This window comes from Cupressus sempervirens, chromosome 4 (assembly GCF_028749045.1).
Source record: "Cupressus sempervirens isolate cs-2001-9-10 chromosome 4, ASM2874904v1, whole genome shotgun sequence".
Taxonomy (NCBI): Eukaryota; Viridiplantae; Streptophyta; class Pinopsida; order Cupressales; family Cupressaceae; genus Cupressus; species Cupressus sempervirens.
The window spans coordinates 666,567,662-666,583,843 of NC_143121.1; the positions used below are offsets into that span (position 1 = coordinate 666,567,662).

The following is a 16,182-nucleotide window of genomic DNA, read 5'->3' on the forward strand; positions in this document are numbered from 1 at the left end:
AGGCACATGAGATGACTAAGGTTAGGGTCCCATGGAAAGGGGCTTCCTATAAAATAGAGCCGATTGTTATTTTTTAGCAAATATTTTAAAGCTAGCACTTCCATGACTTATGGTGTATATTTAAGCTCCAAAATTTAAGTAAGACATGCATTAAAAATAAGTTAAAAACTTAATTTTCCTCTAAATTTATATTTTAACTAAAAATATAAAATTTAGATTTGACAAATGGAAAAAGCATTCCACCCCTTTTCACCCATTTCCTAAAAATTAGGAGAGTCTACTTTTTAGGAGAAGATTTGAATAATCCCATAGCAAAATATAATTTTGCTCATCAAACCGCCCACCTTCTAAAAGATTAGAACTCAAGCCCCCTTATGAAACCACACTCTAACTCCCTATTGCGAATCCACAATAAAAACAAGTACCACATGCTTGCCTTTAAGTTTTAGTATAAACTTAATTTTAATTTAATAAATTTATAATAATATATAAAATATGCATAGTAATAAAAAGTATTATATAGTCATAATTTTGATAATTATAGTAATATATTTTTAAAAATAATTATATAAATAATTATCAATTGTTAATTAATGTATAATTAATTTAAATCTTAAATTTTATTTTATTTGTAAATGTCCTTATTGGTATATATTATATATTGCATATAGATCATATCTTACTATTATATTATAAAGAAATTATAACATCATAATATTAATATTATTATAATAATAATATAAAATAATATTTCTTAAAATTTTATATAATATAAAAGTATATATTATTGTTTAACATTTTTAATTGAATGAGAATAATTAAAAAAAATATGATATTAGAAATATACAAATCTAAACAAAATTAGTACATTTAAAAATATTAAACATTAATAAATCATTAATAAAAAACATCTCTTTAAAATTGTCAATAATGGCATGTTGTGATGGTAAAGTTGTTGAGTTATGAAGTTAAAAATCTTGCACCTATATTGTACACAATTTATTAATTTTATAATAAAAGTTAAAAATGATTATTTTAATGGTGGAAACAAAAAAAAGTTTTAATCACTTAAATCTAAAAATTGTCATCGTTTATATAGACTTTTAATCCTTAAAACCTTTTTTCTTTTCATTTTATTTCACAAAAATAAAATAAAATAATTTTTTATAAATATCATCTATATGATTTTAGATAAATAAGATTTATTAGTTCCTTTACTTTTTAATTTGTCTAATTAGAACACTTTATTATTCAATTACTTTTTGAGCTATAAAGTTTTCATATTTATTATATTTAAAATAATTCAACATAATATATTTATTCACAATCTGAGTGGTTGTTTTGTAAGGCAATTTTTTCTTTATTTGTTTGTGCAATCAAAACAATTTATTATTAGTTCCTGCCAAGGCAGGATACTATAGCATTCATTGAAATGCAACTGTTTCATTGAATTGTTCAATAAGATTTGAGTATTTTTTGACAACTTTTTAGATCTCTAAAGTTTTAATATATATTGAAGTTTTTAGAATTATAGAGAAAACATTTATCTTCAATATGATTGGCTTCTTTTTGCTACAGTAGTGTTTTTGGCTCACTTAAGAACTTTATACATTCCAATGTGGAAAAAAAATGAGTAATAAATAAAGTTGAAAAAGCACCATAAATATCTTGTACTTATTCTAAAGACAATAATAAACGAATTTTTAAAAGTATCATAAATAGTTTGTACTCATTTGATAACAATAACAATCTTGAAATTTATTTATTTATTTATTTTCTACATTCCACAATATTGTTGAAGTATTTTTATTTCAATTTAAAACAAAATTGGCACATAGTGACAAAAATTGTACCACAAGATAGATCAATGTAATTATCCAAACAAAATGAACCTACCTCTACATTATTTTTCAAAAACTATTATTTGTCTTGCTCATCATTAATTGCTTAATACAAAGTAGACATTCTCTTGGTCACATATGATTTAAATGTATTTCTATATTTTTCTTTTACCACAACAAAATCAATATACGTTATGTATCAATGACATTTCATTTTTTAAATTTTGTATTAGCTTATTAGTCAATGTTGTATTTGCATATACAAGTATAATACAATTTATTTTTTAACTCAAATTTTTTTACGAACTAATTGTATGACTAATGCAATAACAAATTATACATCGGCAGAAACTAGATGCTATGCGTCTTTGTTTAATTACTTTTTGCAACTATAAAGTTTTCATCTATAAACTAATAATTCATAAAAATATATTGTTTGTCCAATTAAAATAAAATTTTCATCTATACTATATTTAAAATAAGACTTTATACATTAAATTCATAGTATTTTCTGCTTTAAAAAACTCATCCAACCATCTATCTGTGTAAAATGAAAGAGATTTAAAAAAACAATTCTTCCGCCGAGATGATTGTCTCGGGCACATTGTTTTATGTCCTATATAAATGTCCTAGGTATTTAACCGTTTTTTATCGGCGTGTTCCTCATCGCATTGTCAGTTCAGTGCACACTGTAAGTTCAGTTCATGCAAATGTGCTAGGTATTTAACCGTTTTTTATTCGGCGTATTCCTCACGCACACTGTCAGTTCAGCTCATGCAAAAACATTCTTGGACCACGTGTAGTGCAGGAACTTGAAATCACCACGATTACGGGCTGTAACTGGCCATTTCGTATCCAAATTACCAAATCTTCCGCTGTAAATGGTAGGACGTTTCACTTTGACCTGTGAATCGACTGATGTGCAGAAGTTGGTTAAGGTGCAGTGGTAGGCTGAGCTTTGTGGTTTTGCAATCTCTGTCTGAGAAAGTTGTATCCCTGATGCACTACTAGATCGGGAGCACAAATAAAGATTAATGTCCAGTGGGTATGTAGAATTTGTGAGTTGTAGACTATAGAAATGGAATTTCTACGTTGAGCTTTACCCAACAAGAGCTTTTTGAATTGAAGAATAAACCGAATGGGATTTCAATGCGTTTGATGGCAAAATTGCGGCTGAAGCAAAAGCAGAAGATGAGGAACGGCAATACTACTGAGAATTGTTTCAGCCCTAGACATTCCCTGGTTTGGAAGCTGAATTACTGGAAAAGGTTCAAATTCGTGCTTGGATTTTTTTGCACTTGTTGGACACTTTATATATTATACTTGATGCTTACAACACATCCTTGTTTGCAATCCTCGAAGTGTTTGGCTGCCCTCATGATGGGCATTGATACTTCTAATTTCTCTTCTAGTTATAACAATTCGTCACGTCTGTATACTCAAACGACCCAACCCCTGGCGGCCTGCTCTGACATGAAACCTACCGGCAACAATACCAGCCTTCACAACATTGTTTTCGGGCTAGCATCCTCAGCTAGGAATTGGAACAAGAGAAAGCAGTATGTTGATTTGTGGTGGAAGCCGGATGTTATGAGGGGTTTTGTTTGGTTAGATCGCGCGTTAGATGGACCCCAGACAGCAACAACTTCTTTGCCCTCCTTGAAGGTCTCGGAGGATACTGCCAGGTTTAGGTACACTTTTAAGAATGGTTTAAGATCTGCAATTAGGATTTCAAGGATTGTTTCTGAGACATTCAGGCTCAATCTGTCAGATGTCCATTGGTTTGTCATGGGTGATGACGACACTGTTTTCTTCCCAGAAAATCTACTGCAGGTTCTGTCGAAATATGACCATAATCAGTATTACTATATTGGGAGCAATTCAGAGAGTGTTGAACAGAATCTCTTGCATTCATATGGAATGGCTTTTGGTGGCGGAGGCTTTGCCATTAGCTATCCACTTGCAAAGGCTCTGGAAAAAATGCAGGACAGTTGTCTGGATCGGTATTCTTATCTCTATGGCAGCGATGCGAGAATTCATGCTTGCCTGGCAGATCTTGGAGTCCCATTAACCAAGGAGCCAGGATTCCATCAGGTATATTTTATTTTCCCGCCTTGAAGAATGCTATTATAACTGGAAGCCTAGTCTATATATATATTTTTCTTAAAGATCGAGATATTTTCGTATTTGAAATATTTTTCTATTGAGGTCCTCTACGAAATATTATCAAATTATCTGATATGGGAGTACGAGCCTTACAGCTGATCCTCTTCAGCTTATGTAGTTGGAACTAAACTAAATAGGCCCAACTCTGCATTCCCATTAAAAGAGTTTGATCTATACAGTAGGATATCAGCTCAATGTAATGCCAAGCACATGTTCTGCAGTTTTTAATTCAGCCTTTCTGTTTAACTCCGAGAATGCTCTGTAAGGTATATGATGCAGACTAGGTCATGAAAAATAATGTCCCATTTTTATTTTTTATGTAGTCCAAATTTGCAGGATTATGTTTAATTTTACATAATCCAAAGCGGCTCATCTTATGAATCAAAGATAGGAAAGTTACCATAAAATGGTATACCTGAAAAATATCTTGCATAAATATCATATACACTCCTTGACAATCAACTGGTAAGGCTTCCTACTCAATCACGTCATGATTGTTCATGGCTGTTATTATCTTTTCTGCACCAAAAAGTGCCTTTGATTTGTATCCATAAACATCAGGCTTCGTGACAACTTCTGTAAGGAAGTCTTGAAAAACCAAGTGATGCAATATATGTAATACATCTAGCTTTCTGCCCTGTGATCCTGAAAGTGCTGGTGGCCTGGCAAGAAATTTCATTAACTATGTCCTGACTCCTGAGAGACTTAGTAAGCACTCGGATACGACCATTAAGAAATTCAGTATTCCTAGTTTTCCAGAGCAACCGAAGAATCTCACTAGAAACAATAGACAAAAGTAGTTAGAATCTTTCTTGAGGCATTAAACATTACCTACTACATTCTGCCAAGGACTGATATTGGAACCAATAATAAGCAGGAGAATAAAATATGCATAATAGTTTTAGGAAGTCTACAAATTGGACAAATATTAAAATCCCCTTCTGCAGCAAAGACAGGAAGTTTATGCAACAGTAGGCTCCAAAAGAAACATCTCTTCTTTGGTTCTACGAGTTTGCACCATAAATTACTGATAATAGATTGCCAAGCAGAGGTTTAAAGCTAGGATACCGATGTGTCTGGGTTTTAGCCTGGTGCAGATGCTGATGTGCGAGGATGCGCGGTGGATGCTTCCAGGAAGCAACATCCTTGCCTGCGGATGTGTGTGGGGTGCTCCGGAGAGCATCCGGAGAGCATCCGGATGCATCCCGTGAGCGTCCAGCCTTTTCCACCGCCCAGTCACTTAAGTGACTCAAAAAACATGTGTTATAAATAGTTTTTTTATTGTTTTTTTTCCCTTCTATTTGCCTTAAAACCCTAAAATGACCCTTAAAGAGGCCATTCATTGCCCATTCTTCCCATTTTGTTTTCAGCTGGGCTCTCTTATCATTTGGTCTCCATTGTGAAATTCTGAAAGCAAGGTCATTGTTTGGAAGAGGATCATTCCTAGGGTGTCTATTGAGCTTCCACAAAGGACGAATAAGCATCTAAGGTAAGCATCCAATCCATTTCATGAGTCTTTTTAGTGATTTTTTTTAGTTCTTCATGAATTTTTCAAGAAATTTTGTTTTTTTTTTTTTTAAAGAAATGAAGGAGTAAGTTTTTTAAAACATTTCTAAGTTGTTTTTTTCTATTTTCTTATTAGATTTACAGTTGCTATCATGCAAGAATGGTCACTACTGATAGTCAAAGTTCAGTAGCAGGGCAAGAATGAAGTGATAACTTCAATATTGATGTGGCATCTCCATTATGGAGACACACCACAAGATTATCATAGGTTTCCGGAGGTCGATCATACATTTGGAGATGCAATATATGTCATAGTAAACCATTCAACAGCTCATATTCTCGGGTCAAAGCTCATTTTATGGGCCGTACTGGTAAAGGAATAGAATTGTGCAAGGGAAGTAAAGATGGAAAAAAGTTGAGCGATGCACAAGTAGCTGGATTCATAAAAGAACAAGAGGCTGCTGATTTTTTAGTGAGCAAATCAAAAACAAGTTTTTACAAATCTGCATCTACAAAGAACAAAGTGAATGTGCCCCCCGATCATGTTGCATCCTCCAAACATCCATTCTTGGAAGTGGCAGAGGATGATGATGAAGTAGAAGTTATTACTTGCAAAAGAGGTCTGTTGGATCAAGCATTCAAAATGGAGGCAAGAGAGATTGTTGATGAAGCAATTGCATGTTGCCTTTATGCTAATGGTCTTCCTTTCAATTTGGTAAGATCGCCATATTCGAGGGAAGTGGTTGCAGCCATCCTTAAAGCACCAGCTGATTACATTAGCCCTAGGTATGAAAAGGTGCTTACTACTCTTTTGCAAAAAGAAAAGATTTCAATAGACAAAGCTCTTTAACCAATTAGGACATCTTGGAAAACTTCCGGCATAACAATAGTATCTGATGGATGGAAAGACACAAGAAATCGACCATTGATAAATGTGATTGCAATGTTCCCCAAAGGGTCAATGTTTTTGATGGCTATTGATTGTGAAGGACAAGTTAAGGATTCACAATTCATTTCTAGAATTCTCATTGAGGCAATAGAGATGATGGGTAGTGAGAATGTGGTCCAGGTGGTCACAGATAATGCCACGAATTGTAGGGGTGCAGGTGCTTTGGTTGAGTCTCGATATGACCATATTTTTTGGACACCATGCACCGTACACTCTCTCAACTTGGTCATGCAACAAATTGGCACCCAAATAGATTGGGTGAAGCAAATATACCAAGAGGGAGAGGAGATACAAATGTTTGTGACAAACCACCACATGTCACAATCTATATTCAAATCATTCTCCAAGTTGGAGTTGTTGAAGGTAGATTTAAAATTGTAATTATTTAGTTTCATTTATTTATTTATTTTGAATAAGTTTTATATTCATGTTCAATATCAAGAAATGTTTCTTGTTTATAACTTCGTTTTATATTTGATATCATATTGTCAACTTGCTTATAGGTAGCCGAGAATAGATTTGCATCTCATACTATTGTTCTGAAACGACTCGTCAAGGTGAAATCAGCATTGAGCCAAATGGTTATTTGTAACCAATTAAGAGAGAGAGAGAGCCTTGAAGGTTAGGGGTATGATCTTGCATGAGCACTGGTGGGCTCGTGTGCAACTTGTGTTGGATTTCACCAAGCCTATCATGAGTATGCTACGCTTTGCTGATACAGATGCACCTTGCTTGGGGGATGTGTACGATGGCATGGACACCATGGTAGAAAAGGTAAAGCTTTCCATACAAGCACATGAGACTAACCCCATAGAATGTGAAGTCTTGAGTAAAAAGGTGGAGGATATCATTCATCATCGTTGGGAGAGGATGACTACCCCATTGCACCTCCTTGCATATGCCTTATCTCCAAGGTACTATAGCCAAGAAATACTTGCTATGCCGGATAGAATTGCACCATATGCGGATGAAGAAGTTGCTACTGGGTGCTACATTACATTTGCAAGACTCCTCCCAGATGAGGAAATGCACAGAAAGGTGAGGCAAGAATTTGGCTTATTTGCTTCAGGATCAAAACTTACTCCAAATGCAATAAAGGACCAAAATGACATAGGAGGTATCACATCGTGGTACATGTATGGTCAACGATTCAAGCATCTACTGTAGGAGTTGATGAAATCCAACTCCGCAGTCGCCAAGATCACCTACATGCAAAATAACCTTTCGAAGGGAAACCAAGAAGGAAGAGGTGGAGCTTGGAAAAACCCTAAACGGACATGAGAGAGAAATAATGCAAAACAATGAAATTGTATTTACAATGAGAATGCGTTGTGATACAATGAGAGAGAGACCGCTTATAAAGGCCTCATGGAAGCTTGTAGAATAAGCTGGAAGGTGGTAGAAGATAAGGTTGACAACTACGCACTCTTCCACAAAAAGGTGGAACATGCTAGAAGGGAACAAACTCCCATGTTGTCAACAACTCATCACTACATGCATTAAATACTAAATATTAAATAAATGCATTAACCTAAGTAAGCTTAAGTAAATAGAATAAATAATTAATAATTAATTAATTATTTACTCTAACATCTACAACCTCTTGCAATCAAGATCCTCTCACAAGTAAGTTTTCATTTATTTATTTCTAGCAATTGTATTCTACACTTTAGTGTTTAACATTCTCTAATTTGTTTTTAAAATTTTATGAACACTATTCAGCTTGCAAGTTCTTCTGCTGCTGAATGGTATTGGAGTACATACTCCTATATCCATTCAGTGAAGCGCAACCGGTTGGGCTCAAAGAAAGCTGAGGACTTGGTTTATATACATACCAACTTGCGTCTTTTGTCACGTAAGGAGGATGGATACAAGGAAGGGTCAACCAAGCTTTGGGATGTAGCCCCTGAATGTGCAGACTTGGATGCAACACTTTAGGATCTTACTGTGATAACGGATGATGATGTTTATAACATCATAGCACGTGCATCTAGCACAATTGGAACCATGCATGGTTCAAATGAATTTGCAAGTGTTGCAGCAGGAGGAGATGATGAGAATGTGGATTTTTTTGAGAATCCTTATGATTCTGAATGACTGAATGTGATTTGTGAATTTTGAGCATTGACTCTTGATTGATCAACATTGAAGTTTTGAAACATGAACTATGTTTTGATTTTGTAATTCAAATTGCATTGGAATCTTGATGTTTTGATTACTATTATAATGTATTTCAATTTGATTATGATAAATTATAATGATTCAATGAATGGTTTATTTTTGTATTATTGTATATTTGATATTTCTTGTATTTCTTTGCATACATTGTCATAAATTATAGTTGACAACTTTACATAAATATATATGTATTAATATATATATATATATATATATATATATACATACTTATGTATGGACGCACCCAAACGCATCCAAAATCCCAAAAAAAAAATCCACGCATCAGCATCAGAACCAGAATCGGTAACTTAGGTTTCAAGATCTGGGTTCGAGGTGGCAACAAGATGGGAAATAAGGTCACTGTTATCAGCAAGGGTTGCATAGATCATTCTGGATTTAACAGATGGGAGGGGGGGGTACTGTTTTTCAAAGGAAGCAAGAGGGTCTATCTTCAATAACATCATAGTTTCTGGAAACAGATGGAAGGGGGGTACCATTTTTCCAAAGGAAGCAAGAGGGTCTATCTTCAATAACATCATAGTTTCTGGAAAGAGCCAAGGAGGAAGAAGTCTCCCTCAATATGAAACAAGTTCTCCATTGGGTGAGGTTCACAAAGTGTATGCCAGTATATGAGTTGTCCATTGTGAATGGTATCTTTAAATGATTTGATATTTTTGTCAGCCCAATTCTTGGCTAAACACCCTTCGATAAGTGCCAGTGGTTTGTCAAGATGCTTAAGATTCCACCATATGGTTCTCTCTCCACAAATTAATTTATTAGGATAAATAATTTCATTTTGTGTTATAAAGGCCAGTAAACAATCCCATGCCATCCAGATTGACTTAAAAATGTCTGATCTTGCTGGTTTGATAGGAAATTGTCGTGCAATAATGTCTGCCAGGGGAAGATCAGTCCATGAGAGGCCTTGACTAGGTACGGATTTTGATAAATTGTATCTAATCAAGATCTTCCATGGCTCTTCACCTTGTAAGGACTTAAAGATCCATTTAGCTGCAATTGAAATACCCCGATTCTTAATATCCTTGAGGCCTAATCCCCCTCTGCATTTTCTCATAATAAACCAGGCCCATTTGACCATGAGCCTTTTCTTCTTTCTGTTCCCATAAGACCAAATAAAATCCCTGATATACTTTAATATAAGATCAAACTAGTACTGGCTGAAGAGGCAGGTGGAGGAGTAATACATATTATATGAAGAAATAATTTTTTTGACATACTTGCACCCTTCCAGCCATTGTTAGATAATGCTTCTTCCATCTTCTGAATTTTTTTACCTAGTCTTCCCTAATCCAGTTCCACATATCTGTAAGATTAGGGCTAATAGCAAATGGGACATAAATATATCTTATTTGAGAGCTGCCCCCCCACTGAATAGAGTACTTGGCAAACCAGTCAGGAGGATTAGCTTCCATCCCAACATAACTGGTTTAGGGAGAAAGTTTTTTTGTCAGAAGCAAAACAACTTATGTCCTTTTTCTACATTAGGGCCTCAAATTCCCTCTCAGCTAATTGAATCAACATAGCTATACATACTTGCACCCTTCCAGCCATTGTTAGATAATGCTTCTTCCATCTTCTGAATTTTTTTACCTAGTCTTCCCTAATCCAGTTCCACATATCTGTAAGATTAGGGCTAATAGCAAATGGGACATAAAGATATCTTATTTGAGAGCTACCCCCCCACTGAATAGAATACTTGGCAAACCAGTCAGGAGGATTAGCTTCCATCCCAACATAACTGGTTTAGGGAGAAAGTTTTTTTGTCAGAAGCAAAACAACTTATGTCCTTTTTCTACATTAGGGCCTCAAATTCCTTCTCAGCTAATTGAATCAACATAGCTATATCATCAACAAATTGTATATTTGACAGTTCTTTGATAGGAAGAGTCACTACTTTGACTCTGGGATATATCTGACCATCTCTCAAAAGGTAATACATTGCATCCGCAGATAGTACAAAAATACCAGGTGCTAAAGGACATCCTCTACCATAGCCTGAGCATCCATCATGAGAGTTTTGACCATGTGACAAAATTGTTTTTGAAATCTAAATCCTTCCAACATCATGAAGATGAAGTTCTATTCTACTCGGTCATTTACCTTCTCAAAGTCTACTGGCAACATAGGAATGTTTTGGTTGGATTCCTTTGCCCAATTCATTGTTTCTCAGCATGTCAGCAGATTTTCAAGGATGTATTTGCCTTTCACAAATCCTGTTTGACAAGCTGACCACCTTTTGTAGTATGGGTTCCATTCTTTTGAATAAGACTTTGGTAATGATTTTATATGACACATTGAGGAGAGTAGTAGGTCTCCAATTTTTGAAAAGAGACTTATCACCCTCCTCTAGGATAAGTTTGATCAGTCTATTAATCTTATCTCCCAGAGATCCCACTTCAAAAGCTTCTTTGTACTGTTCTAACAAATTCTGCCCAATCCAACTTAAATTCTTTTTGTAGGGTTCTACTTGTAGTCCATCTAGACCTGGGGCTTTGACATCGCTTAGGGTCCAATAGCTTTATTCACTTTTCCAGGGAAATTTCTTTATCCAGTTCAGCTGCATCACTCCTTTCAAGTTTATTCAGTACGATAGTTCTGATTTTATTTCTAGCAAGAGCTTTATCAGTAACATTATCTATCAACATTCTCAGACTTCCACCATCCATTAGTAAATATCTGTTTATTTCTGGATTCAATTGTGTGTCTTCTTAGGATCAATGTTTCGGATCACACTCTCTTCCTGATGATGGATCACTGAGTGTGATCCAAAACGTTGATGCTAAAAACACACACAATCGAATCTAGAAATAAACTGATATATAGTAACATTATCTTCAGATGTAACAAGCTTATGGTAGAAATTTTTAAAAGCAATATAGGATACCCTCTTGATCTGATATATTCCTGTCATTCTCCCAAATGCTGGCAATATGTTCTTTTGCTTCTTTACATTTAAGGATCTGGAAGAAGTACCTTGATCCTTTGTCACCATCTTTGAGCCAATTGATCCTAGCTCTTGTTTTCATCCCCATTATTTGAAGTGCTTTGAATACTTCTTAATGCATTCTTAGACTGACACAGTATATGATTGGATTCTTTTTTGGCCGGGTCTGCCTGTAAAGATTCCTCAGCTGGGACTATAGTATTATATAACTCTGTTTCCTCCCTTCTCATATCTTTTGCTAGCTTTCTTCCACCAGTCTGAAACAAACCCTTCCATGCTAGGACATTTTGGTTCCATCTGATGGCTTGAATTTTCACCCAGCCAAATTTTTGTGATACCTTGTGAAAATCAAGAAGAGAGTGTGTTTTTGCTGCTTAGGGTTTCTAAAATGTCGTCATCCTCATGAAAGAACCCTAGTAAATAATCATGTCTTATGTTTTGATGAATTATTCATAAATTGACATGCAAGTATAAAATAGGGATACATCAAAAACTTTGGTTATATGTTGATTTTTATATCCCCAAGTCCATTGATCATTTTCATTAATTATAAGTCATGTCTCTGAAGTGCTTTAAGTTGCGATGCTGCGATATTGTTTTAATCGCAACATCTCCCCGTTTTGTCCCCTGAGTGTTTTGGTCACCACGAAGTCGTGAAACATTCATCAACAAGGTTATTGCAATGTTGCAGGTGTTAGTGCCGACTTTCAAGTTTGGGCTGCGAAGAAGAGATGAAGTGAAGATCACGCGATCACAACTTGTATTTGGCTTAAGAGTTTTTAAGTTGCGAAGGTACAAAAGATAACCATGGCAGACAAAGTCTGAGCTATCGCTACTTCGTGGGCAATTAAAATTAATTGAGGTTACAGCAGGGAAGAGGAGATAGCTTGTATCACATCTTCGCGGGCTTAAGAGGCGAATTAAGGTTCAGAATCGTGAAGCTGCGAAAGATAACAGCAGTTAGGTTTGAAGAGGTGATTGCAACATTGCAAGTAGTAAGATGGATTCTTAATTTTAAGTCGCGACGTAGAGATAAGACTAAATTCGCAACATCACGATGGTGTGAAGTATGATCTAGGCAGTTAAGTGTGAAGTTATCGCAACATCTCTTGCAGTTAAACTTGATTTGAGGTTAGGGTAGAGAAGTAGCGAAAGATCATCATCGCATTGTCGCAGGGTTTAGCTATGAGTTAAAGTTTGTAGGTGTGAAGCTGCGAAGGGAATCTAACAATTAATGAAATAGCTATCATATCATCGCAAGTGATAAAAGTTTCTAACCATAAACTGTGGAGAAGTTGTGAAAAGGTCAGTCTGAAGGCTTTTGCTAGTTCATAGGTTTAAAATGATAGTTAGGAAAGCAAACAGTGATATGGAGATAAGTGGTTTCGCTAGTTCGCAAGGGTTAAGTCACGGTTTGGTTTTAAGGCAGCGATGTTGCGAAAAGATGTTAAGTAGTAGTTTCGCTTGATCGCCATGATTAATAAAGTAAAGGATTAAACGGTTTAGAAGATGCAAACATGGTTAAAGGTGCAATTATCACAACATCTCCGTGGTCAGTGAAATTAAACAGTAAATAGTTGCGAGGTTGTGATAAAGGCTTGAATGAAGAATTCGTTATTTCGCAGGTCCACGCGGTGAATGAAAAAAATAGAGTTGTGAAGTGGAGATTGACTTGCCATTGCAGCATTGCAATGTTAACATAACAGTTAGAGATTCAAGTTGAGAAGTTGCGAAATAGTCAAAGTAGCCATTTTCGCATGGCCGCAGCCAGAAACAAAGAAAAGTAAGAAACCGTGGAGAAGTAGAGATAAAAAGGGATCGCTACTTTGCAACCTTAAGTTTTAAAAGCATAAAACATAATTAAAATGACCATGTCTAAGCTGGAAAAAGAAATGTGAGCTAGAAGTATGAACAATAAAAAAGTGAAGACATCGCCAACTTTTCAAGGACTGAAAGGATTTTAAGCATGCCAATTTTAATGACATTGATGCCACGCTCCCATTTGTAGAATCAGATAAATTCTAAGAAGAACGAGGATTTTCATTACCAGTTGCATAGAGTTTGAAGTGCTAGAGTGAGTTCAGAGTTGTAGAGCGAATTTTCAGCATACTGAGTTCATAATTTTTGAGATACTTTGAAAGCTATGGCACAAAAAGAAGGAAAATCGATCACACAGGCACAAATTGAGGAATCTACGTTGAAAGCAAAAAGCCCTGTCCCTTTTGTAGATGAGTGGTTACAGATTTTGCTAGGGTCATCTAATCACCAATCAGCTAATGGTTATGCATTCAAAGATCCCTACTATTTTTGCAAGATGCAGAGGTATTTGACAGAAATGGAAGTGAGCTATTTTGGTATTTGTACAAGAATAGGGTGGAAAAGGTTCCAATATGCAACCATTGGATAGGAATTTGGGTAAATTAATCATGCTTGAAGTGTTTGTTGGTGTAGATTTAGTGAAGGCATTGATAAAGTCATACAATCCAGTCATTTCACAGAAGGGACAAAAGTATACTTTTGCACTGGACAAAGAAACATTCATTGAAGCTTTTGACTTGGGAGGACCTATGTCATTACCAATTGACATTGACAAATTCAATGAGAATTTTAGCAGTGATAAGAATTTCTACATGGGTAGAGCTATGACTAGACATATCCCTATGTCAAAGAAGGAGAAAGGAGAGATACCAAAGGAGGTGAGAGACTTTATGCCTCTTGAATATTTTCAGAGATATCTTCAGAACATGGTGTTTGGATTAAATAAAGCGCTAGGTTCAGATGGAACCATGCATGCTACTAGTGTACCCTACATCATGGCATTGAACATTTAGGACCCGTACACTAATGTAGGGTATGATTATGTTACATACATTGTTGGCAAAATTCGCGATGAGATTGTTGCAGCACAGGAGGGAAGGATGGAAAATTTCAAATTTCATCACTACTCATTGCTCATGCACCTGATTATGTACAAGAATGTACAATTCATCAATCAAAGTTTCTTTGAGAGCATAGAAGAATGGGGAGAAAGACTGCCTGTGCAATGGTGGACAAGGGTATGGCAAAGATTCTACCCTTATTCTAACACTATTTCTTTCTACAATGATTTTGTATACCCTGTTATGAACATGTTAGGGGCTATAGTAGAAAGAGTACCTAGGAGTGTTAGGAAATTGGTTAAGCCCAATCTGTGTTATGATGAGGGAAAACAAACAGGGCATGATTGGGGAAGTGTATTTCTTTTTGAAGAATATACAATCATTAGGGTTTATGGATGCCCTCAGCGACCCCATCTTCTCCCAAAATATGTTCCAGAACGATTAGGGATTGTGGAGTTTTTTGGTAGTTAATTTCTTTGAATACATAATATTTAGGTTGAAATGGCAGGAAAGGCACCTTTTTGTGTAGATGCTCCAAAGCTGGAGATTTTGAAATTGGCAAAAAGGCAATTGAGGAGACTGATGACTTAAGAGATTTTAAATTGCCAACTGCTCCTTCTAGAACATATGACTCTTATGGTGTGGTTAGGACTGCATTGAAAGAAGTAAGAGGGTACAATCTGCCTTCAACCAAGGGTTTTTGGGAGGAGGATGTAATTGCTGATTTTTTGGATGATAATGTGTGTAGAGAGAGGATGATCAAATTTAGAGATGTAGTGAATTTTGAGTAGGAAATGAAAAAGGCTGATCCATCATTCAAGGGGTTCTACCATGAGGTGGATTACTGGTCTAAATTCAACAAATGCATCGAGAATTTTGATGAAATTATATCTCAAGTTTTTTAAGAGATTAGAAGGAGAGTGGATCTTGAGTCTGTTGATCAGGATATTGTTGTTGAAGTTAGTGATGACGAGGACCAACCTGAAATCTCAAAATGGGCTCATTAGAAGAGAAAGAAGCAAAGAATGGTCGAGATTCCACAGAAGCCAAAAAAAATGCCTTGCACATACTGCCAAGGAGGAGTCAGTGTTTTGATAATGCAAGGAGAAGCTACTTGGCAACTCAAGCAATTGAAAATGAGCAAAGCGTGAAAAAGTTGGAGCTTCAAGCTCAGATGATTGATGATAGAATCATTGAAGCAAATGAGTTCATGAATGATGATAATTTCATCAAAACAAAAGAATTTAAAAGTTTTTTGTTTAAATTGAAGCAAAATGAGCTGTCATTGCAGATGAAACCAGGTGACTCTAATGAGGTAGTAGTTAAGATGGTCCAAAAACTACAAGAATATGATCCTACAAGTGAAACTCTCACTGTAGAAGAGGCAAGAGAGATGATACAAAGGAGTGGCACGATTGTATTCCCAGGATGGGATATTAGTTCCTCATTCTTATTAGATCAAACAAGGAGGCAGGAAAGAACTATCTCATTTGAAGATGAGAATCAGCAGGGGCAATTCAAAGGGTCTGGATCCAACGTTGATGCTCAAACTATGGCAATATGGAGTTTAGCTCTACAAAACTAAAAGCCAATCCTCAGAGATCAAGGAATCCCCTAAAGGGAATGTAATACTGTGGAATGTTAATTCCACATCAAGCAACTAGATATATGGGTTGTTAACTTCAGCATTACTATTAG

The 16,182-nt window shown here is 35.6% G+C and overlaps 1 protein-coding gene across 4 annotated transcripts in view; it reads left to right on the forward strand.

Annotated features, from left to right (window-relative positions):
• The first annotated feature begins 2,421 nt into the window (after positions 1 to 2,421).
• LOC149563023 (uncharacterized) overlaps positions 2,422 to 16,182 on the forward strand; it is an 86,737-nt gene continuing 72,976 nt past the window's right edge. For 3 of the 4 annotated variants that reach the window (XM_089826463.1, XM_089826460.1, XM_089826462.1), the window contains exon 1: positions 2,495 to 3,935. In XM_089826463.1, the coding sequence (XP_089682589.1) occupies positions 2,991 to 3,935 (945 nt within the window). In that variant the 5' untranslated portion in view covers positions 2,495 to 2,990. Of the gene's footprint in view, positions 3,936 to 16,182 lie in introns of all 4 variants that reach the window. The other variant, XM_089826459.1, reaches the window with a different exon arrangement.